We start from the raw sequence: 24,323 nt of genomic DNA, 5'->3' as shown, positions 1-24,323 counted from the left end.
CTTCTCAATTTTTGGTATCACACATCTAACCCACTTAACTTGTCTCCATTTTTACCTTTTCTTTTTCTTATTTATTTTCCAAGACCAATGCTTATATATTATCATCCATTTGCAACCAATAAGTAAGAATGTTACTTATCACAATCATAAATTTATTAAGGGGAAAATTTAAGAACCTCCAAGTATTGAAGATTCATAAGAAACCATTTCCATCCGTGCTCTTGTTGGTTGTTCTTTTTCAATGCACAACCTCTTAATAGTGGGACCAAAACAGGATAAAAATAACATTTTTATAGCCTTTAGTTTTAGGTAGTTTAATAAATTTTAAAAGGAGCATATGATAAAATCATTTTAAACAAGCATTTGGTGGGTGTTTGATGATGAAGTATTTAACTAAAAGAAAATAAGGCACATATGACTAAGGGTCACACACATCCTTCTCAAAAGGCTTCTCTAACATGATTTTGAAGTTTTGAGATACAACTTAGTTCTTTGTAAAGTAAAATTATTTAGCCTTATATCTGATGTATAAAAGTATGTGATTGAAATGAATTTTTTTTATAGTATATTAATTCTTTAAATTTAATTTTTATACTTTAATTTAGTATTTTTAAACTTCTCACCTTAAAATCTCATATAAGAATCAACAAAAATATAATGAAAATGTGACATATTGTTGTTGTAAAGCTAGTAAGAAAAAATATACAAAAAATATTTAAAATAATAAATAAAATTATAAAGGTCTTTCTCTTTTTATTTCTATTCAATTAATTATATATTTTTATTTAAATATTTATATAAATAAACATTATATTATATTTGTTTGTCATTTATTAAATAAAATTTTGAGATGAAAGACTTAATTTGAATAATTAAAAATTATAAAAAAATATGAGCAATTAAAATGATAGACTAAAGTTACATATAAATTAAAAAATAAAAAAAATATAATTAAATTAAATATTTATTCAATATGAGAAAATCCCCTGTAAAGCAAGCTAAATCCACGGATTTTCTTACAAGACCAGCAACATTGAAACTTTAAAGAACAAGTTTGGAGCATTAAAAATGCATTTAATGGATATAATCACTTGCTTCAATGTTTGAAAGCTATTCTTAGTAACGTATAAATTGACGTGCATTGTTTTGATTGGCTGAACGCAATTCTAAACCCACACATAAATTAATTTGGAAAAAGGAAATGAAATTTCCTCTTATATAATTTGCTCACAACCAAATGATAAAGTTCTCTTCAAAATTTCATATTTCATTTTATTGAAAAGCAAATTGAAGAAATGAAGTCCTAGACATGGATTTGAAGGTGCTCCTACTTGCCACCCACTAACAACTATTGTCTATGGTCATTTAATGATGAATAGTTATCCAAATTATAATGCATAGGTAAAATTTATAACCTTGCATTGTGTCATTGAGACAACACAACGAGTGGGAGGGGCCATGGTTGAATGGTTTGGTGGGTCAAAGTGCTACCTTGTGTATTTTTGTGTCTTCTTTGGACTCTAACATTATAGTAAGCTTTTCCACAATCATAGGTCTCTTTGTTTGTACAATATATATAGATACCCAAACTTTTGTGTAAACTTTTGTTGTAATAATGTTTACACAAAGTCAAATTCAAATCAGATAGTCTCACTCCAAAAGACCAATGGGACATGCCACCCTCACATGTTTTGTTGGGCCACACACATCCACTAGTTTCATTGAATTAATATGAATTATTACCATTTTTTATTTTGGCATCATCAGATCTACCCAAAAGAAGTGTGATAGGAAGAACTATTAGATCTTGATCTCATTTATTTAACATAAATTTTATGAATAATTTGAATCCCATATATATGATTTGTTTATATGTTCAGATACGCATTGGTTTTCTAATCCAATGATATGTCTTGCTTATTGTGTTATATTTGTTGAAGGATGGATTAGTCTTAATAATTCTTTAACAGTTCATTTTGCTGTAGGATAGTTAATTAATTAAATATTACCTGAAAGTTGTTCAATCAATCAAGTTATTTAGACATGGTTGTAAGTTTTGAATTCCTTCTTAATTTTTGTCATGTATTTTGATAATCAACCAATTATATTGAAAATGTTATGTTTAATTTAAATACTTTAAAAGTGGATTAATGTGTTTTTAGTGATTTCTTTGAATAAACTTTAATTTCCATATCTTAAAAGTTAAAAATGAGAAAGATTTGTACTTTTGGTCAAAAAATGAGAAATATTATAAATGTTTAGACAATTACTATTTGAACCTAACTTGGGGTCCAAGCCTAATCAACACACGTAGGCCAGCAAAATATTATTAATATTATTAATTGATTAAAATATATTACATTTTTATATTAATTATTGTAAAAATAAGTTTTTTAACATGTTAATTTATAATTAAATAATAATATAATTTTTTATTTTTCTCTTTACTTTTTATAAATTCAACCCTTTGATTCATAATTGTTACAAAAACATGAAAATTTAAAACATAAATAATGTTTTTATTTTGATAAATATAATTAAATATAATTTAAATCTTATATACATATATTTTTTAATCCTCATAAATATTAAAGTTTTAAAAAATAGTTTGTGTCATTATTTATCATTGATGTAGCATAAGGTTAAACACGTTACGCTGTTTGTCACTTTAAAATATCATTTGATGTAATCGATTATCACATTGATAATTAACATGTCACATTATTTGTTATTTTAAAATTATCTTTGACGTAGCATAAATAGACATTCAAAGGACTAAAATCAATAAATTTTTATAAATTAAAATTAAAATTACTCAGCCATAAAAAATAAATTTAAGTCATTCATTTTTTTCCTTTTACTCTGATGGAATTGTTAGCTGGATTAATTCCAAATAAAAAAAGGATGGAAACTTAAAGTGGATGGATTTGCAAAACAGAAAAAATATAAAAAGGGAAAATGTTTATACATTTTTTAAAGATTATTTTTGCAACTTCTGTTTATAAAAAAAAATGTTTTTTTTTTCTAAATTATATATAGTATTTTTTTAAGAAAAGGAAAGTTAATGAAAAAAAGAAGTCAAACGTTGCTTAGATAATGATGTGGAGCTTTCTCTGCTGAAAGGGAAGTACAGAGAATTAGTGTGTAGAGCACGATTTCAAGTTTTAATGGCACAACATGCTTTGTTGCAACCTCAGTGTCGTGGACCTCAAGAAAGCAACATTAGGCCAAGCCTTTGCTTTAACTTGAGTATACAAGATGGCTCAGCCATAAATTTTAAATATTTTTATTAAAAATATAAAAATCATAATAAATTATTTCTTTTTTAATTAAATTATTAATTTCCTTAAAATTTAAGTTTTTTATATGATATTTTTTTAGTTCTTTAATTAATTAATTTATTTTTAATAAGTCTTCTTTGATATTTAACTTTTTTTATTTCTAAATTTGTACACGTGCGCCAAAAAACATCAACGACAATTTTTAAGTTTCTGTATGTCATAATTTTTTTAAAAAAATTTATAGTTTGATATATTATTATAAAAAAAATTCTAAAATTTAAGTTTGAAGGAGAAAAATATTAAAATACTTAGTTGGAGAATAGATCACTGTCCCTGGAAGGTGAGCTCTGGTTTTAACTTTTTTCTAATTTTCAAAAGGAAAATTCTCCATGTCCCTTAGTTGTAAGGTAGAAACCCGTGATGGCATTCCCTTTAATACAATTTCACTTTGTGTGATACGATAAGATTGTTGTCATTAGGTGAGTGGACAGAATCAGAAGATTCAGAACATGCCACATTACCTGTTTGGGTAAATTTTAGAGATTGATTTTACTTTATGTGCACCAATGAGAAAACAAAGTTAATAGGAACAAATTGCAACTTATCATTGGATTTTCAATGATTAGATTTTCCAAGCAGTTTTGTATTAATAATTTAACAAATATCAATATTGCCATCAAAGCAAAGATGCCACAATAAAGAGGTACTGTGGAATTTATTATTTTAAAGAAATTTGAATGAATCTAGTTGAAAGAAATTTGCTCTACATACTTCAAGAAAATAAAAAAAAATATGAAATCCAGCTTTGAATTCAAAAAGGGTCAGCTACATTTTCCTATTGCATTTCACCTTTGATTCTTAGTGCAACAACTTACTATTCTCCTACGTAATTATTGTGTCATGAACAACTTACATGATGAATACAAAATATCAAACATTAAGAATCAAGTGGCTTCTATGCTTATCCAAATATCGATTAACCAAAAATGATATTAAGACATGAAAGAGCCTTAGCTAAAATCAAATGTTTCTAGATGGCACAAGTCTAAAATGAGTAACTCCATATGGGCCCCCCTTCATGTTCAAAAGTCGGAAGATTATGACACAATGCATTGAATAATCTTTTAACAATAGTTATGTAGACCCATTTCCATGACCCCATTGGCCATTAGTGCTATTCTTTCCATTTTCAATGTTTATCAGAACAAAAATGGAAGCAACCAGAGAAAAGAATGGCATTTTTTTGCATGTGATTTGGAATGTGGAAGCAACTTCTGTGCTATTTATGGCATAAGAAGCAACATGTTCTTGTGGCTTCATTAATCCCTATACAAATCCAATCTAGAAGATTAATCGTGTTCCTATGTAAGTACCCTGAGGTAGAAACAGTAACCCCTTTATATACCCTTCTGATCTATTGACCTATTCACCCTCAAACTTTTTTTTTTTGTTCCATATCTTTTGATCTTCGCAGCTTCATAGGCAATGATTTAGGATTCAACTTTCCAGCCTCTCTCTAATATCTCTGACTCAAAGGGTTCTGTAAGTTTTCTTGAGCTTTGTTTGGAAGATTTGTTAAGGCAAAATTGCAGTTTTTGTTTATTGAAAGTAGAAAATTTGAATTTTCAACTCTTAGAAAGGGTCTAATAGATCATCATGTGCATCAAACCAGCATCAGAATTGGTCATGGATGTCTTACACTACTAGAAAGTAGTGCTAGAGATTTCAACTACCATTGTAGGTATAGAAGCTCAATTGAGTCCTTTAAAGTGAAGTTGGATCAATGGTTTCTTCGGTGTTTACCCTTATCTGTGTTCTTCATTCAGCAATAGCTCTTACTAGTGGATCTTTGATGATATTCTATTCTAAAGAGATATCTGTGTTGGGCCATGGACCTGAGACTGCAAGCAAGCTTCAAGGGTCAACACCACATGATCAGCTTTTGATTCAGACTTCTGATTCCTTCTCTGGCTTGTTGTTGTTCACAATTGGGTTCCTTCTATTAATGGTTGCCTTTGTTAAGGATAGAGAATTTCAGAGTTTCTTTGCAAAAGGGTGTGTGCTGCTTCACATTTCCATGGCAGTGTGGAGATTCTTCTTTGAGAGAAAGCTTGAAGATCTGGCATATGACTGGCCTAGGCATGCTGTTGGGGACTTTGCATTGGCCATTTCATGGGTCTTCTTTCTTGTGTATTCATGGAGAGAAAAATATGATTAGTTTGATTTGCAAGTTTTGGTGCTTGTGGAAACATGGTCCAAAAAAATATTGATTTGGTTTTGGTTGGAAGCAACCAATATTTTCAGGCTCTCAAGTTGTTTGGGCATTTCAAAGGGATAAATAGAGCTCATTTGTTTGAGAAAAATGTTTGGATTCAATTGGCCTAGTGAATGCTCGAATTCTCAACATAAATATAGAACCATTGTTAAAGCTCTGATCTTTTTCGAAGAGAGGATGGAATAGCTTGTTGGGTCAACTTTCTGGTTCTGAGTTGCACAGATTCTATGCTCAAATTCTGCAACTTTCCTTTATTAGTCAGTTTCAATTGGGAATTCGAGTAATTAGCGTATACTTCATTTCTGCTTTGTGTCCTCAAAAAATGTACTATTTGTTTTTCTCTCATCCGTTTTGGCATAATTGTGTAAGTTTTAGTGCAAGTTTTTCAGTATTGCATCCATAAAATTAGTGCAAATATGTCTGATTGACATATTGTTATTTGATCAATAAGGAGGTGGAATCTTTATGGTAAGAAAAATACCATATTTCCAAGTTTGGAGACGATAACAAGGAATTTTTCTCTCTTGGATATGAACTTCAAGTGTTGTCTTTCATGATGTTAATTTGTTCTTTATCCTTTCCTTTTATCTAAAGCAGATGCTCTCATTTCGCAGTCATCATTTTTTTATAAATTTATTAGCTTTTTAAAGAATAAATTATAAGTATATGACAATGACGTTTATTCTCTACTTCCTTTTTAAAGCTTTTTAATTATATGTATTGCCTAGGATTTTGATATTCCAAAGTCATATTATCTCTAAAATGCTTAACTCATTTATCTTTGATATTGTTTGAAAATGTTAGTTTTAAATAAAATAAAACATTACAAAACATATCGTTTGCATCAATTTCATTCCATTCATTTAAAGTTTGATTTTTAATTAATAAAAATTAATTTTAGTTTAATTTTACAAGCAATTTCACTTGAAATCAACTTATTGATAATAAAACGAATTAGTCCCTCTAAGTGATGAATTAAGGCTTCAATGTTCAGATTAAAGGGTTATTCATATTTAGTGTTCAACCACATTAAATAACTTATTTCTTTTGAAGATGCTTTAAGAAAAAGATAAAGCGATAATAAAAAATTTTAAATTCGTAAAGTTGAGAGAAATTATGACATAATTTGAATAAATTTTTAGAAAAATTCTTATAAAAAATAATCAATATAAAATTAATAAAGTTTTTTATATAAATTATAAACAACTTATCTATTGAAAATTTTAAAAAATTAAATAAAAAATTTCTTTTATAAGTTAGAAATAATTAATCTTTTCCAATTTTAGAAAATTTAAATAATTTAAAAAAAATAAAAAGTATAAATTATTTATCATTTATTAGAGAAATTTTATTTATTTTTGTATTAATAAAAAAATTTCTTCTACACGAACTTCTCTTTAAAATACTTTTATTTAACAATTAATATGTATAAATTATATGTAAAAATTGATGATAATTTTTTTAAAATATGGTCTCTTAATTAAATTAAAAATATATGATATTTAAATAGATCAAACAAAAAAATTTATAATATTTAAAAATATCAAATAAAAAAATAAGAATTATAAAATACTGCTTCTTAAAAACATTATATAGAATTAAATGTAAAAATCATAAATTTGTGAGAATCAAAAGCTTAATTAATAAAAAAGGAAAATACCATTGTTATATTGACAGCATGCCTAAATACGATGTAACAAAACCCCAGAATCATCTTTCTTATTCTTTAGAAGAGTTAGAATAGCAGAACAAGAGAAGCCCCCGATACTACAGTGCATTGCATACCTCAGAGGATCGTAAGTTCTCTTCTTTCTCCCACTTTTTCTATTTCTCTTCTTTCTTCTACACTGTAACAAACCCATCTCAACTCCTCTTCAAACTCGTCGTTTTATACCTCTCTTTCTGCTGAATTTTTCATTCCCTGTCTTCTTCTCGAGTTTATGCAAAACTTTCTACAAATCCATTTGTGTGCTAGATTCAGAATTAGAAAAAAGGTTAGATTTTTAGCCTCTCTTGGCGGGGGGGGGGGGTTGAAATTTGTAATTAATTGATGCTTTGACTTGGTTCATCGAATGTTGAATTCTTATGATTTATGTGTGTATTTACAAATTATTTTCAGAAATTGGGTATTTTGGTATTTGATGATCAGTCATAATATACAAATTTAATTTCCGTTTTTTATAATTTTTTTTTCCATTTCAAGTGGATGTTCCATCCGCTGCCAATTGGTTATTTGTGAGATTGGAAAGTTCAGTACTTTAATGGGGGAAGGTGAACTGGATAGAAATACACTAAACGTGGTCCGAAGGGGTTTATTTCTTTTCTAGCTCTTCGTCTTGTTATAAAGTATATGCATAACTGTGGTTCTTTTTATTTTTCTCGTGTATGGCATCCATCAAGCATTTCATTTGCTACTAGTCATTATATTGTGTAAAATTTTGAACATTTATTAAAAATTCGCCATTCAACAAGTGCTTAATAACTTGTCTTGTGTGCCATATCCATTAGGGTAGAATAGCAACTTCCTGAATTTTAAGGTTATGTTTGGTTCAGCTGAAAATGAAGTGATATATGTCTTGCATGAAAAATTCCCTTATACTAAGGTTTATTTAAGCTTATTATATTTGCTTGTGTCCCTCTGGCAAATTGTTTCTAAATAACTTTCGTTTGTTTGTGTTCTCAATCTCCCCTCTCTTGCCCCAGGTCTGTCTGAGTTGCACTTGTTTTCCGGTATTACTGTTTCATTCTTTGGAGGATTACAATGAGTGGTGTGCAACTGCAAACTGCATCCCCTGCCTCGACCTTACAAGGGTCACAGAAAAATGAATGTTCAGTTACCGTAGCAACTGGTGCGGATTCAAAGCCTAAGAAGAAAATCTGCTGTGCTTGCCCTGACACTAAAAGGTTGCGAGATGAATGCATAGTGGAGCATGGTGAAGCAGCTTGTGCAAAATGGATTGAGGCTCACCGTCTGTGCCTCCGTGCTGAGGGATTCAATGTTTGAGTTGGTGATGAGGAAAAAGAGAAAAAATAAATAAATTAGTAGAATAACTCAATTGATTTTATGAAATTGATAAACATTTTGGAACACAGTTTTCAGGTTGATTGTTGAAATTTTGAATAAATATAGTGAAATTGATTGCAACATGCAATTCATAATTTATTAACTTCTAGCTCTGTGATTCAGCAGGTACTACCCCGTTAGTTTTGTTGAGACTGAAATATTTAAATTAAAATACAAACTTTTATGCTTTCACTTGCTAGCTGCGCTTTAGTTTATGTTGTGGAGTGTAGCAGTTATTTATTTATTTTACTCAAATCAATTGGTTGGCAGAAATTTCCTTACCCATTTTTTCCTCCACTTTTTCTTGTTTGTCCCTTCTCATTAAGAGCGACTAGTAAGCATAGTTATTAAAGAAATTTAAAGGTGCAGGAATTGTCATTGTTTCTTATTGTTTTCTCCCTCAATGCTTTTGTGGTTATGTGCTGCACTAGAATATGGAGCAAGGTTTACAATGCTTTGTTCTGAAACTTGAACCAAATTGCGCTGGAGCAATAGAGTAAATCATGATGCATAGATATCTAACTGAGTGTCTTTAGATGGGTATTGCAAGTGTATATTGGATGGGCAATATAGGCTGAATATTATAAAATTTGTGCATTAGCAACTGCACTACGAGTTAAGAGAGAGTGGAGAGAAAATTAGTTATTAATAGTTGGAGTGAGTAGTTAGTTAGTTAGGGAGTCAATGACTTAAATAAGGAAAAACCTTCGGAAAAGAGATATCTCTCTGATTTTCTATTATTTTGCAATCAAGAAATACAATTTTTTTCTTTTCTTCTAATTGATACCAATTAAGCTTAAAGGGGAGTTTTATTGTACTATTATATGATTAATTATCTTCTATAGTAGTCTATTTGGGCTTTAAAGGAATGGAACAAGAAGAAAAAGAAAAGAGTTGCAAAAATAAAAATCTTAAAATGAATATGTAATCACAAAAAAAAAAAGAAATAAAGAAATAACAAATGAATTTATGTAAGAAGATATTTAATTGAAGAGAAGATGACAGAAAATCGACTAAAATAGTTTGAACATGTACGGAGGTCATTGGAGGAATAATGAGAAGAGCAAATTGCATAGATTTTAGTCTTGTGAAGAGGAGTAGAAGGGGACGTAAAAGAACTTCAAAAAATATTATTAAATGAAATATTATTTTTGCAAAATTTTTTAACCAAATTTAATAGCATCGGGTGATTTCTGTGGCCAATTTCACCTGATAGTATATTGGTGTTTTTTTTACCCATGTTTTTAACAAACTAATTCAATTTGTCTCTAAGTTCAGGCAATGTGAATCTGCAAGATACAAATGAGTATAGATATGGAGATGATAAACAAACAGCACCCGCAAAGAAGTGCTACTCTTTTTATTATCTTTACATCTACACTTACTATCGACTTTCTGAAGTCTGAACAGTTAAGTGTCATGTCCATTCACCTTGACATTGAATAGATTTCATTCCTGTGATCACTATTTTTCTTCCAAAATTTGTCTTTTTTTATGTGTATAAAAGCTTTATGCCGATGAAGATGATAGTGTTCATAGCAGCACAAAAAGAGATTGTTAAACAGGATTATACTTATTTTAGTTTATTTAACCATGGAATGCCACAGCCATGGCTGTTACATAATTATGACAGGAACTGAGCATGATTCAGATTCAGAGTGCATCACTTATACAGACCTGAAGTAGGATAACAGCACACACATTTATTGTTCAGTAGATGTTACATTATTAGGAGATTTATATTGCCAAACACATGGCCAATACATGTTCATATTTTCCTTAATGGGCACAGGTGCAGTTCACACAAGCGCAGCTAGTACCACACTTGCACTTCCCATCATGCTCAGCAGCTGGAACATCCATGACAACAGTCTCGATGTAGCTGGAAGAAAAAAAGAAGAAGACACATAATAAGCATTTTTTTCTTGGTCTAATCTTCTGGCTTTGCATTATGTGTCCTGGAATGATTAGAGACATCAAAGCACAGATAATCATATACAAGGGACACCAAATACAAACTTTTACCTCTTCTCAGTCTCTACGATGTCAACACCATAGTTGTTTCCCTTCCTGGTGAATAGCATAGCATATGAGAACTTAAGTAAATAAGAGATCTAATAGGCATCATTCAAGCTTTCTGTGGTGAGTGATTGAAACATGAACTATATTTATGTAGCTTTTTTCTGTACAAGATAAATTCAGAAAAGAAATAAAGCACTTACACACACTGACTCTTGTCAGCGCAGTCACAGTTGCCGCATGTGCTTGACATGTTTGGTTCTGAAAAAACCAGAAATGAACTTAGGTTGTAGATTTCAAAGCTTTGTATGCCGCTGCTATGACTTCAAGCATTGAACCATGATCCAGTATTTATAGTGGAAGAAAGAGCATAATTTACTAAAGACATAGCATTGATTGGAGTTTCTCTTTTATTGTGGACCTTACACGGCTTATGAGGGGTTGCTGAATTCCTCTGGAGAATGTTATCTGAAGGAATTTAATCATGGAGAGTGGGCCCCTTTTGCGCCTCTAATGTCAATTAATTTGGTTATTGGGAGAGACAATTGCATATAGATATTCTTAGATTCCAGGACTTTTTGTTTCAATTTCTTTCTTTCTCTTTTGAAAAATAATGACAATTGATACATTACTATCATTTTTGCTTGATTATAATTTATAAAGTACATTATTTACTTTGAAATCAATGTTCTTTCTTTGTCATCTTTTTTACTTCTTCAATCTCCTTTTTCAATTATACTTATTCTACAGAAGATATGTGTCTATAGGTAGGATGTCTCAGCCAAATGGTCCCTTAGATTTCCTATCAGGAGCTTAGCTTGTCTGGAAAATATGGGTTCTTGTGTTTGGGTTTAAAGTTTAGATATGCAAGAATTTAGTGTCACTATCAATTTATTCTGATCAAGTGGATGTAGTTTTAGAATAAATTGCATTTATCTTAGAATTTTGTAGGAATGAAAGGGTTAATTTTGCTGTATAGGCATGCCTAAGAAGGTGAGAATTTTGATGATCATTTCAATTCCATTTCTTGCATAAATAGTACTACAGTAATCCTGAGTACAATGCAACCCGAATACGATTAAAAGCTCTTTTATATAGCTATTTGCCCCCATGTATTAGGTTGTATGGTCAATATTTATTTCAATTTCATTTTAAAAATAGGTTTAATTAAGTATTTGAGATGTTCAAAAATTTGTGTTTTTAATTTTTTTAAACAAGTTTTTCATAATATACTTTTTTACAAAATGGTCTCCTTGTGATTTATTTTTTATATGGTTTCTCTAAATATTATAATTTTTTATTTAGCCCATCTAATATCATGGATTTTTTTTATTTGAGAGAGGTCTTTTTATTTGGTTATCCTAAAATGAGGGACTAAATGAAAATTTTGTGATATTAAAAGTACCAAATGTAAAAATAAAAAACAGAACAAAATAGTTTATGCAAGAGCCATTTGAAAAATATTAAAAATAAGGAATTAAATAAAGAAATTACAAAATTTTAAAGGACTAAACACTTAATTATGTCTAAAAAAATAATCTTCTAACTATTAAAAAAACATGATTTTGAATTTTTGTTAATCTTGATATTTGATAATTTTAATAGTTTACCAAATCCAAAGTTCCATGGGAAAGGGCCAAGCCACAGGCTACATTATCAATTTTTCTTTTTACAAAAAAATTAAACTAAATCTTAAAGGTCTGGGTCAAACCATTATGTGTATAGATTTATCACTAACCTGATAAAGACTCATCAATTTAGACCAAAAATCTTGACATATAAAGAGCAAAAACAAAAAATGAAGACTTATGAAGGCTATAAAAACAAAAAATGAAGACTTATGAAGGCTATGTAACACCTCTTAAGCAAGAATGAGAAGTCATTTTCACCATAGAAATCCAATGCTTCAGGTCACATTAACTCTTGCTTCTGTCCAAACCAGGGGGAAATCTGTAAACAATCAAGCAAACTTAAGCAGCAACCCCATTTTTTAGTTAATTTGAAACAAAACATGAACAGAGTATAAGAATACTCTTAAATCATTAAATTAGAATTAAACAAGTGGATTCGGACAAAAGTAAATAAACAGTAACAAGAGTCAAACCAATTCTATATTTGATCTTTACTACAAAGGATAAAATGAAACAAAATAACATAAATTTCATTTCACATCACAGTTGACAATCCAATACTTTATTTCCAAACACCAAAGATAGCAATAGATACTAAGTTCTTCAACTCTACCTGCTGTGCTTGGAGCCTACCCCTCGATTTAAGATAATTTATATATAACTTATGAAAATAATTTACAATATTTATAGGTTATTTTTAGTTTGCTTTAATAATTTTTTATATAACTTATCAAAATAAATTATTTTCAATTTATGTCAACAAGTTTCTATAGTTAAATTGTTACTCTCATGCCCATCTACTTGAACTTGTCCTGCGCAATGTTGTTGTTCAACATTATGACCACAATTTCGTATAACTTTAATCTCAAAATCAAGCAAATAAGTTAAACTTTACAATTTATATTATACTGTAATTTTAGAGTTTACCTTAAGCTGGATCATATAATTCAAGAGGCCAAAACCAACATAGTTAACTTAGTTGCTACCACATGTCAATTTTAAGTCGAAGCATGTTACCTTAAGTTGGATTATAATAAAAAATATTATTTTTTGTTAAATAATACTAATTAACAATTAAAAATTTATTAATTAGTTTTAAATAGGATTGATATAAAAACAAATAAAATTATAAAAAATTACATTAAAGTATATTAAAAACTATAAAAAAATGTATTAATAGTTTCTCAATTTTAATTTCCTAAATTTAATTAATTAAAGTAATGTCTTTAAGATATTATTTAACATTTATCTTTAATTAATTATTTATAAAACAACAATAATTAAAAAAGAGAAAATTTTGATAATTTTATAATAGAATAAATTATTTGTTTTTCTTTCTTTTTCAGTGATATTATTCGTGTTATTACATATATTTTTTCATTTCTCTGAATAAAAAATATATAATTTTGTTTTAGAAAATAATTTCTCACAACCAACATTTCGATTTTTGTGGTTTATTTCTATTTCCCAGTACATATTCTCTGCATACTAGAAAGCCGCAGAGAGAATAAGATATGATGGAGATAGGAGTGAGAGACAAGAAAAAGCTGTAGTCAGAGGAAAGTTGCTGAATGCTACCAAGTTATGAATGATGCCTCTGCCTCAAGGTAATTGACTGTTCTTATGACCTTTCTCTGTTTTTTCTAGTATTATGACATTTGCTTATTATTTTTGAATCAAATAATGTATTTTTCTCTTCCATTAAAATTTATTTCTTTCTTTTTTCATATTTAAACTGATTATAAAAAATATATTATCTTCATTAAGATTCATTTGAGTGCTCAACCTTATGTAATCTTTCCATCTTTGTTTTTTGCTGTCCTTGGCTTTATCCATGATGTTGTTCTTGTTAGAGTTGCCAGAGTACTTGCCCACTTGATTTGTGTAAACACAATCCAAGAAGGGGAAGACCCATTTTACTACTTGTGCTTGATTTTGGCTTGTCCTGTTGAAGGGGATGTCATATATATGCCAGATAAGTGCTGAAATCTGAACACTAGACTCAGTTTATTTGTGATTTGAATTGCATTGTTCTAACTTATCATGATTATAATTTGTTTGCCACATAGTTTGAGTCCCAGCACTGAATTATTAAGATTATGCTCAATTTGGAAGGAATCCATAAATTGTACTATGCTGCAGCCTTTGATACAATAGAGGGTCTGGAAAATATCTAATATGTCAATATATTGTGTGAGGATTTAAATATATTGTTAAGAATAAAAAAACATGTTTTGATTTAATTAATTTTAACATGAATAAACTTTTAAAGATTTTTTTTTTCATTTTCAAATTTAGGTGTTATCCCTAAATGAAAGAAGTCATCCTGTATTCACAGAGAAGTCACCCATAATTTGAACATGTTAGACAACAATCAAGTAAAACAACTAGTTAGTATTAAGTAGGTAAAAATAATAATTTAATTTAATTAAATAATAAATAAAAGATTCTAACTTAACATGAAAGATGACAAATCATTGGTGAAGAATAAGAATATGTTTCCCTAAATTCATGCCACCCAAAACTGTGATTTATAACATGTTTGGTATCAAGTTAGGATACAAGTAAATCTATATTTAAAATTAGAGGGATATATTGGGTCAAGTTTTGTTGAATTGGGCAAAACAGTGTAGACCCCAAAATAGGTTCCAACATGGAAAATGATTATTGGATATTTGTATTTATAAAGACAAATTCATACAATCAATCCTATTGCTGATTTATTTTATAAATTTATCAATAACCTATCAGTTATTATTTTTTGTTATATATTCACATAAAATTAAAATAGGTATTGCAATTACAAATTATAGATGAAAATTTTATTTAATATACGTTTATCGTGTTAATAAAAAAAATTCATCGTGGTAATTATATTATAAAATATTAAAATAAATGAATAAAAAATATTTTGAAATATGTAATAATACAACAATAACTGATCAGTTATAAATAGATTTATTTAAATACAAATTAATTTTTAGAATTTATAATGAAATAATTATAATAAAATAATATATTATTATTATTTTAACAAAAAATTATTAGAGCATATTAAAAGCTTAATTTTTATATATAAATAAATATTTTTATTTTTTAATGCTATAATTTTATCACAGTGTTGTAATAATTTTATTTAGTTATATGTAAATTACATAATACACACGATAATTAAAAAAAAGCAAATAAAATAGAGTTCAAATCTATAATCTTAAATTGAAGATAGAAACTTGTTTGTTTATATAAATTTATTTATTTATTGCTTGATAATTAATATGAAATTAAATTCAAATTAAATCCTAAGAATATAACAAAATACACATAAAATATAATATTTTATATAAAATAATGAATTAAAATTTTATACACAATTTCGCTCTCATTTCACGTTGTTCTCACGTTTCTTGAATTTACGTTTTTCTTAACATTTTTTATTATTATTATTTTCCTTTTCCCATATCTCACATATATTGGGCCCCACCTACTGGACTGTTACAAATAAATTCAAAATATAATAACACCTTTCCAAACAGAACACTAAGAGAAACACAAACAAACAAATATACTTTATACCAAAATTAAAAACAATTGCACTTTCTATGCCCCATCACAGTTTTCATCTCCACCGTTCACATTCAAATCAATGGCTGGTAACTTGTGATTTGGGTCAACACAAAACCATGGGCTACTCAATCCTTGTAATTTGTAGCATCTTCCTTCAGACAATCTCAACCGTCCCTTAATATGCTCCTTTCAAACTGTGAAACTAAATTAAATAATAAATATTAGCTAAAGAGACAAATTACATTCAATATCTATCTTTAATGAATTCATTACAATTAATTATTTTAACTCCTAACATTTATTATCCTCTTTTGCTTGTATTTAATAATTATACAAATTCAATAAAAAAAAGGATTTAGAAGGAAAGTAGCTCTTTTTTTTATTTTAATATTAAAAATTGAAACATTTAAAGCAATTCGTTTAAAATAATTTATTTTTTTTACATAAACCTTTTAATTATTTAGAGATGAAAAATAGAAGAAGATAAAAATATAAAATTTGAAATTCACAAAAGTGTTTTAAATGGTTTTTTCCTTTGACTCTCTTTTCCACAAGAGAAAAAATTTATTAGCTTAGTTAATTTAGGAAGACTACATTCATAAAATGTATGTATTAAGATAATAAAATTTTTATTTTTAAAGTTAAAGTTAATATATTGGAAATTAATGAGTTATTCAATTTTGAACACCTTTTTTAATAAAAATATTTTTGCAAAATAACATAAAACCCACCGTTTATGAAACTTAGCACATATTCTGCTAAAATTGAAGAACAGAACAAAAAGTAATAATGAAGATAATGAAGAAAGCAGTTTTGTTTTGATTGGTGAATGAAAGAGAGAGAAAGCTAAAACCGAAGGCAGAGGAACGGGCTTGCTGACACACACACTCTTTGGTCTTAACCGAAGTGGCAAAACGGTAAAATTGAGAAAAAGCGCGTTCTTTTACGTTAAAAGCGAAGCACAGAACAGAGACGGTGTCGTCGCAACCCATGCTTATGTTCTCCATGACAAGGCGCGAACCCTTTGTCACAAAAACCTTTTTCTTCATTTCACATTTCTAATTCTCTCTCTGTTTGCCCAAACACACAATTTCCTGATTATTCCTCTCACTTCATTGCTCTATGAACCCATCCATTGAACGGTCACCGCTTCCACTCATTCGTTTCGGAGTTCCAAGTCATCACTCTATTTCTCTCTCCGTGTTTGTTGTTTTCTTCTCTATCTCCAATTCTCTGCATGAAAACACTCTTGTTCTTTTCGCAGAGGAATAGTATATTCTGGAAGCAGTTCCCATCGGTTCATGGACCCTGATGTGATCGAGATTCCGCCTCAAACGTCGCATAACCCTCTCAATTTGATGAAGCAGAAAGAGGTATCTTAATCTCAGTATCCTCCGTGATTTTTTTTTAAATTTAATTTAGTATTCTCTTTGCTAACGATTTGTTGTTTTTGTTTTACTTTCTTTATTCTTTGCTAAGTTCTGAACTTTTGATTTTTTAAACTTTTTTTTTGTTCTCTTTTAATTTGGGGCTTGGGAGATGATCGCGTTTTGCTTTTGAAGTCTTTTTGATGTCGTCGTCGCAGGCATTCCATGGACTCTGAAGTTTTTTGCTTGCATGCTATGAGCTTTGTTTGTCTTGTGTCGGAGGAGTGGGGTGTTGAAGTTGGTTGAAAATTCAGTGAATGGACGGTGTTTTGATTGCAGCATTGTAATTTTGTGTGTGAATTTTTCTTTGGAAACTGCACAGCTTAGTGCGCTTTGGTGCCATTTTTTTTTTATAAATAAAATTATTTCATGTTTTTTTGAGATATTAATTTCGGGTTTTTATTGATGGTTACACTGTTGTTACCAAGAGTAGTTGAAGTAGCGATTTTTTTTTTGGTACATCGGTTAGGAATTTAGCTAAGATTGGATATCATCATTGTAGTTGTGATCGTATCTTCTTTTTTTCTTTTTTGCGAGCTATGTAGTCAGAAAAAGAAAAACAGCAAGAACTTTGACAGGATTATTCTATTGTTGGATGGAATGAAGTGGTTGGGTTCTCACCAATCCAAGAATTAACAAGCATGAAAAATAATTAAATTTTTTTATTATTTTTTTCTGTCTATCATTTCTCTTTCTTTTCTTTTTTTCTGAAATTTTGCTGGTATTATTATGTGCAAAGCCATCTTTATTGTTTAAGTTAGGTTGTTTTCAATTGGTAACGCTCAGTAGGCTTAACATTAATGATTTGTCATCAATGCTGAGGTCATTAAAGTCTTCATCTATGAACAGATGTCTCCTGATTGCAATTCCAAGTTGAGCAGTTTGATTCTTCTCTGTTGCTGATGAACATTTTGTTGTCTTCATCGTATCATAAATTTTGAATAGTGTTGCTTTCTTTCCTAATTTTGACTTGGATATATTCAAATTGACTGAATTGATTGGATTATATCAGTATTTCCTTGACATATATTTCAAAAGCACAATTGTTCTCTTTGATCTAATTCACTCTGCTTTCTTGTTTTTTTTCTATGATTAAATGATGTCTTTATGAGCTTGTGTTTTCCTTACTCAGACTCAGATATATTAATCATATTTTACTTTTGCAGGCCATTTTTCATGATGTGATTGATATTGACGATGAGGATGGCTCTCCAGATTTAGCGTTAGTTGGTGAAAATGTGGGTAAAGCTTACCGTAACAAGGGGAAGATGATTGAATCCATTCATGATGGTTATGATGATCATCAATTTATGGTATAGGATTTATACTTTCTTGCAGATGATTGGTGTTATCTTTTCCAACATATTAAAAGACTGACACTTTGCATGAATTTTTTCAGGAAGTGTTTGATGATAGATTTTGTCCTACTGTTATGGATAAATCTGGACCAGGTAGCAAGGTTGAGTCTTCCAATGGTTATACACCAGTATCAGATGATTTACTCAATGTTGATGGCCATGGTTCTGACCATTCATTTGATTATGATGATGACAATGACGATGAATATCCTGATCTTTTTATTGATGATTACATGGATGTAGATCACTATGCTTTACTACAGGCACATTTTGATAATGTGGATATACCTCCTGGAATTGAGGCACCCATTCCTTGGTTAGCAGACTATGATCTAGGTTCACAGAAGACCAATCATGATTCATTGTATCCTTGGTCTCATACTCAATCTGATGTTGAAATTTCTCATGGTACTGACTCATCCCAGCCTTCATTGTCATTACTGCATACCAACCCTGAAATCCAAGGACCTTCAGCAGGTAGTTCTAGTTTGCAAATCAAAATGGATGCTATTAAGCACCCTTCTGGAAAAGAGTTATCTTCTCCGCCGTTCTTTTCTCAAACTGCCCTGACGAGGAAGAAACCTAATGCCTCACAACACAGGAGGCATAAGTTAAAGATGGCATTAGGAGTGGAATCATCTAAATCTAATTTGTGTTTAGGACCTTCTGAAAGTAAAAAGAAACCAAATATTGTTTGTACTTCTTTAGCTAACCATGGCTTTGGAAACAATTTGGAGGCCAAGCAGCTGCCACATGGAGGCAAGGCACCAAATTGGGGACATTTTGAAAATTCAAATTCAAATAAAGCAGCGGGAAGTAGCAGTTCATATCATTCAAATTTCATTGGACCTGTTGATGGATCGTTGAATTTTGCGGGAATTGAATTTATTAACGATTGGTGGTTGAAGAATACTATTCATTTTCAGTCATTACCTAGTTATACAGCAAATTCAAGCTTTTTTGATCCCTTTGTTCCGCTTCATGCCCAATCGGAGCAAGTGCTTGATAACTCTTGGGTTCATAATTCTGCAAAGCATGGAAGTAATGGAACAACTGCAGATAGTACTGTTGTGACAATATCTGATGAAGCCAGGGATGAAATTCTGAGGAAATTTCTAAACTTCAAACAATTTGACACCATTGAAGACACTTCAGACCATTACTTTGTTCATGCTAATTCTTCCATGAATCAGGTAATCTTTTTAATGCTTTTTATTTTCTCTTTTAAGCTTTATTATTTAGGTTCACTGTCAGTTTATTTCCTGAACAGCATTCAAAGAATTGGCCTAAAAGAATCCAGGAAGAGTGGAAGTTATTAGAGAAGGATTTGCCTGGTGAGTTTGTTTGTTTGTTTAGTATTCTTGTTATAGATTGGCAAAAATATTTTCCTTTTCATCATCTCATGTCACTTTCATATTTGATTTCCGTTTTCAAGCTTGTGGATCTGTATTGTATGATTGTCTCCATTTAATATGCTAAGCGGGTACTTGTCAAATCCAAAGACCATCTGCATGGTTGCATTTTCTTAAAATATATATATCTATCCTAATGGAAAGCTGCTTGGCATTCTTTCCCTTGGTGCAGTCCAGACACTTATTCTGAAATTGGAAGTTAGAAATAGCTGTAAATTATGTTTTGAATATCTTAATGAGCAGTGTGTCACAGGGTTTTTGTTCAATCTCTCTCTGTTTCTTTAACATTTTTTTTTATCTTCAACAGATTCAATATTTGTCAGAGTTTATGAATCAAGACTTGATCTTTTAAGGGCTGTGATTATTGGAGCAGAGGGAACTCCTTATCATGATGGTCTTTTCTTTTTTGATGTTTTCTTCCCCGGTGACTATCCCAATGTACCCCCGGTATGTGGTTTATGATGCAGTATTTGACTTGCATTATTTATGTTCACTCTTTTTATTTTCAAGTTTTAACACAAGGGACATTTTTCAATGCAGCAAGTCCACTACCACTCTGGTGGGCTTAGGCTCAACCCAAACTTATACAATTGTGGCAAAGTTTGCCTTAGTCTGCTTAACACCTGGTCTGGCCATAAGAATGAGAAGTGGCTTCCAGGTGTTTCAACAATTTTACAGGTTCTAGTCTCTATACAGGGTCTAATCTTGAATACAAAGCCTTACTTTAATGAGCCTGGATATGCACGTCTGAGTGGCTCAGCAGCTGGTGAAATGAGATCCCTGCAGTATAATGAGGAAATATTCATCCTATCATTGAGGACAATGGTGTATATAATAAGGAGGCCACCAAAGGTTTGATTTTTGAAATTTCTCTTGGTTTGTTTCTATATATATCAAGCAAGGTATATTGTTTGAAAAAATGTGCTTTGTTGTGTTCATTCATAGCTCCTCAAGGAAGTAATGCCTAGGAATGCTCCTGTTGTGCGGGTTGGCAAGCTACATTAGGAAACAAATATAACATTTTAGAACAATGAAGAGAGCAAATATAAGCAAACAACTCTGAGGATTTTGATTCAGTCCTTTTGAAGTATATTAGAAGGATATATACTTCCATTAGCACTTAGTTGAGATATTGTCATAGAGCTTTGTCCACATAATTTAGCTGCATTAATCAAGATACTTCAGAATAGGCTATAAACATACTAAACCTCTGCACACAATTTGGCAATATAGTTTGTTGCTTTCTCATTAGGTCTTTCTATTTTTCTTTCCTATGCTGAACAAGAAGTTCAATTATTGAGAGAATATAAGACCTAATATAAGACCTAATGTGCATTGGAAAGCATGATTTTGTTTTCATGAAATACATGCCTTGCTTCAGAGAACCTGTGTCTCTGCATCCAAATCATTTAGGCTTTACAAATACCTTGGTATTTTGTGTGTTGTGGAAATTTAAGTACTATTGCAAATCATCAATAATGATGCACGTCCATGCGATTTTGAAATATCTTCTCATGCAGTGAATTCCATATTACACACATTGCATCAGTTTATTGCATTGTTATTCGGGAAGAACTTGGTGCATCGGTGGTTAAATGCACATTCATCATCAACATATTTATAATCTTTTAATTAGCCTCACTTGTAACTGTCTTCTGTTTTTGGATTAAAAAGTTGACCTTGGTTGTTTTTTGTTTTCAGAATTTTGAGGATTTTGTTGTGGGACACTTCTGCAGCCGAGCTCATGACATTCTGGTGGCATGTAAAGCATACATGGATGGTGCTCAGGTTGGCTGTTTGGTCAAAGGTGGGGTTCAGGATGTTGATCAGGGTGACAAGAGCTGCTCCAGGCAGTTTAAGATATCTTTAGCTGCACATGTGGATATGCTTGTTGGAGTGTTTACGCACATCGGAGCTAAGGACTGTGAGAAATTCTTGTCTCCATCAGCTGCAGGGAAACAGTCATTGGGTGAATTGCCTATGGCTGCTACAATTTCTCAATGAACCTAAATTTTGAGACTTGATAAAGGATTTTAGTACATTTAATTTATACAGCTGATAGCAGGTTTATGTTCCTTTTGTTAATTGTTGAACTCGTTGTAGAATATCTTCTCTTCATGAACATTACATGCACATAATTCTGGATATTGTATATATTTGCAGATGAGTAATCAATGCATTGTTAGGATATTCCATAAGACCCTCGTTCATTTTATTTTGGCCTGTGTGTTTTGACGCTCATCTCTCGCATTGGTAAACCAGTATGTTGGGGGTACCAGCATATGAAATGAGCCAGTTGATTATTACTTGTTCTCAGTGTGCGGTCGCAGTTGCGGTTAATGCGATTGCAGATATTGTAGTCACTACAATGCACATTGTTGTCGCCGCTATAAGAATTTATATTATGTTTTCACATATTATAATTAAGGAAACATTACAGACTTCATAGATTTTCTTGGTGAGTAGATAAAACATGTAGACCGGAATTAAGCAAACATCACAAACTTTATAGATTTTCATGTTAAGCTAAAGTTTTATTCTCTAAAAAAATCGTAATTTTTTTTACCATGTGGTTCCTTATTTTTACTTTTTTAAATGAATTTTTATAAAAAATTAATTACTAAATTGTCTTTTTATTTATTTAATTTATTTTAATCAATAAATAAAAATTATTATATTTATATAAAATCAAATACAAAATAATACAAAAACTAACAAAACACTCATATACAGAGGAATTTGATAAAAAAAAAATTCATAAAAAGAAATTTTACAAAATTTTGAAGATTGTAAAACTAATAACCTTATCCCAGCAGAAGTCCCATTTCCCTGAACACCACCAATCCCTTACAGTCTGCCAAACTTCAAAGCTTCTTGTTGTCTGCAAAACACAACACCCAATCTTACACTACACAACAGAGAGATATGCTCCCTTCATTATCCTTCTCACTCCACACCCCAATCCTTCATCATCATCACCATCCTCTTCTCTCATCCAAACGCACCCAATATTCCCCGTTCACTCTCACTTCCCCTCTCACCCACTCCTTCCTCCGCCCTCCTCCGCTTCACCCTCCGCCAACCACCCTCTCTCCCGCCGCCAAACCCGACAAGTCCGACGAACAAAAGTGGGTCCACGAAGGCCTCATCATCGAGTCCCTCCCCAACGGCATGTTCCGCGTGCGCCTCGACAACCAGGACATGATCCTCGGCTACATCTCCGGCAAAATCCGAAAAAACTACGTTAGGATCCTTCCCGGCGACAGAGTCAGAGTCGAGGTAAGTCGCTACGACTCCTCCAAAGGACGCATCGTTTATAGGCTCCGAACCAGCACCCCCTCTTAGCCTATCCCCACGGTCGCCTCCCTCACGTGTTTGTCAAAACGACTGACACAATCATGTAAAACAAAATGCTTCGCATTATTTATTTAAGGAGTTTTTATAATTTTTTTCGTTTAATTTCTCTTGTTTTTATTTTTTAATCTCAATTTCTTCTTTTAATTGGTGGTAGTTTTTGTAGTTTGCATTAGATTTTGGCTTCCATTCATGTGTTCATGCTTCAATTGCGTAATTTTTTTTCCCTTTTTGGATAATTCTCGTCCTCATTCTAGTCTTTCAGGTTTTATAAAATTCTTATTTTGAAAAAGTTCATTCATTTGCAATATAAGATTGGTATATTTCCTAGTCCATTGTTTTTGGTGTTATGGATATAAAGACGTTTTACGACTCTATATTGACTGAAAGAGGTAGAATAGGCTAGTTTTTGGTCTACAACTTAGGATCTAATTGCAAGGTAAAGACTTAGTCGCATTTGAAGTATGAGATTCTAACGTGGGATTTATAAGGTCATGAACTCTCTAACTACAATGGCTAGCCTTTATAGCATGGTTCTCTCAAGGTTCTTATCATGATCTCCAGTCTCTATTTAGGATGAATTTAACTGCTACATGAACCAGAAATTGCTAGGGAAACATCTTCCCTTCGCGTTTGAGAATCTCGGGTATGATTGTGGACAATTCAAAGAATTGGTGGTAACTGTTATCGCCATGGATCCAAACTTTCTACCACTCTTCATGTCCACCACACTTTCTTTTTAAGTTGTCACGGTTCCTTGCACCATTCATTGTGCCTCGTTAGTCCCTGAATCATATGTCATTGCAGTTGCTGAACATACCACTTTCTGATTATCTGTAATCTGGGTTTATAGCTGTATATGATAAACTTGTTTTAAAAATGCTTCTATATGATAAATTACTTTCCAAATTAACGTTTAGTCATAAGCCCACATAAGG

The 24,323-nt window shown here is 30.7% G+C and overlaps 4 protein-coding genes and 1 long non-coding RNA gene across 6 annotated transcripts; 4 read left to right on the top strand and 1 right to left on the bottom strand.

Moving 5' to 3' along the window:
* Nucleotides 1–4,457: 4,457 nt before the first annotated feature.
* LOC113865619 lies at nucleotides 4,458–6,076 on the top strand. Its single transcript, XM_027500305.1, has one exon. It carries the CDS (start codon nucleotides 5,065–5,067, stop codon nucleotides 5,497–5,499), a length of 435 nt encoding a protein of 144 aa, XP_027356106.1. The 5' UTR covers nucleotides 4,458–5,064; the 3' UTR covers nucleotides 5,500–6,076.
* Nucleotides 6,077–7,246: 1,170 nt separating this feature from the next.
* LOC113864789 (cytochrome c oxidase copper chaperone 1-like) lies at nucleotides 7,247–10,154 on the top strand. The gene is made up of 2 exons (XM_027498901.1): nucleotides 7,247–7,352; nucleotides 8,260–10,154. Exon 2 carries the CDS (start codon nucleotides 8,318–8,320, stop codon nucleotides 8,558–8,560), a length of 243 nt encoding a protein of 80 aa, XP_027354702.1. The 5' UTR covers nucleotides 7,247–7,352; nucleotides 8,260–8,317; the 3' UTR covers nucleotides 8,561–10,154.
* A 149-nt stretch (nucleotides 10,155–10,303) lies between these two features.
* LOC113864790 lies at nucleotides 10,304–10,955 on the bottom strand. The gene is made up of 2 exons (XR_003504920.1): nucleotides 10,646–10,955; nucleotides 10,304–10,502 (listed from the first exon to the last, which is right to left on the bottom strand). It is a non-coding gene; the product is annotated as an uncharacterized LOC113864790 (long non-coding RNA).
* A 5,729-nt stretch (nucleotides 10,956–16,684) lies between these two features.
* Nucleotides 16,685–22,275, top strand: LOC113865278 (probable ubiquitin-conjugating enzyme E2 26). Of its 2 annotated transcripts, XM_027499721.1 has the most exons (8): nucleotides 16,685–17,011; nucleotides 17,099–17,207; nucleotides 18,428–18,574; nucleotides 18,661–19,812; nucleotides 19,890–19,953; nucleotides 20,339–20,478; nucleotides 20,572–20,883; nucleotides 21,733–22,275. In XM_027499721.1, the coding sequence occupies exons 2-8, from the start codon at nucleotides 17,136–17,138 to the stop codon at nucleotides 22,033–22,035; spliced, it is 2,190 nt and encodes a 729-aa protein (XP_027355522.1). In that variant the 5' UTR covers nucleotides 16,685–17,011; nucleotides 17,099–17,135; the 3' UTR covers nucleotides 22,036–22,275. The 2 variants fall into 2 exon arrangements, with proteins under 2 accessions (XP_027355522.1, XP_027355523.1); XM_027499722.1 differs by having other exon boundaries at nucleotides 16,955–17,207; nucleotides 18,477–18,574.
* Nucleotides 22,276–22,956: 681 nt separating this feature from the next.
* LOC113865120 (translation initiation factor IF-1, chloroplastic) lies at nucleotides 22,957–23,376 on the top strand. The gene has a single exon (XM_027499494.1). The coding sequence runs from the start codon at nucleotides 22,957–22,959 to the stop codon at nucleotides 23,374–23,376; it is 420 nt and encodes a 139-aa protein (XP_027355295.1).
* Nucleotides 23,377–24,323: the final 947 nt, after the last annotated feature.

Source organism: Abrus precatorius, unplaced genomic scaffold (assembly GCF_003935025.1).
Source record: "Abrus precatorius isolate BTA unplaced genomic scaffold, Abrus_2018 Scaffold4, whole genome shotgun sequence".
NCBI lineage: Eukaryota > Viridiplantae > Streptophyta > Magnoliopsida > Fabales > Fabaceae > Abrus > Abrus precatorius.
The sequence above is the reverse complement of the archived record's forward strand: the minus strand, read 5'-3'. Positions and strand labels throughout refer to the sequence as shown.

Coding starts and splice junctions, on each gene's coding strand:
- LOC113865619 (XM_027500305.1), top strand. CDS start 5,065: ATGGTTTCTTCGGTGTTTACCCTTATCTGTGTTCTTCATTCAGCAATA.
- LOC113865120 (XM_027499494.1), top strand. CDS start 22,957: ATGCTCCCTTCATTATCCTTCTCACTCCACACCCCAATCCTTCATCAT.
- LOC113864789 (XM_027498901.1), top strand. CDS start 8,318: ATGAGTGGTGTGCAACTGCAAACTGCATCCCCTGCCTCGACCTTACAA.
- LOC113865278 (XM_027499721.1), top strand. CDS start 17,136: ATGGACCCTGATGTGATCGAGATTCCGCCTCAAACGTCGCATAACCCT. Junction 17,208..18,427: donor ATTTGATGAAGCAGAAAGAG/GTATCTTAATCT, acceptor TTACTTTTGCAG/GCCATTTTTCATGATGTGAT. Junction 18,575..18,660: donor ATGATGATCATCAATTTATG/GTATAGGATTTA, acceptor GAATTTTTTCAG/GAAGTGTTTGATGATAGATT.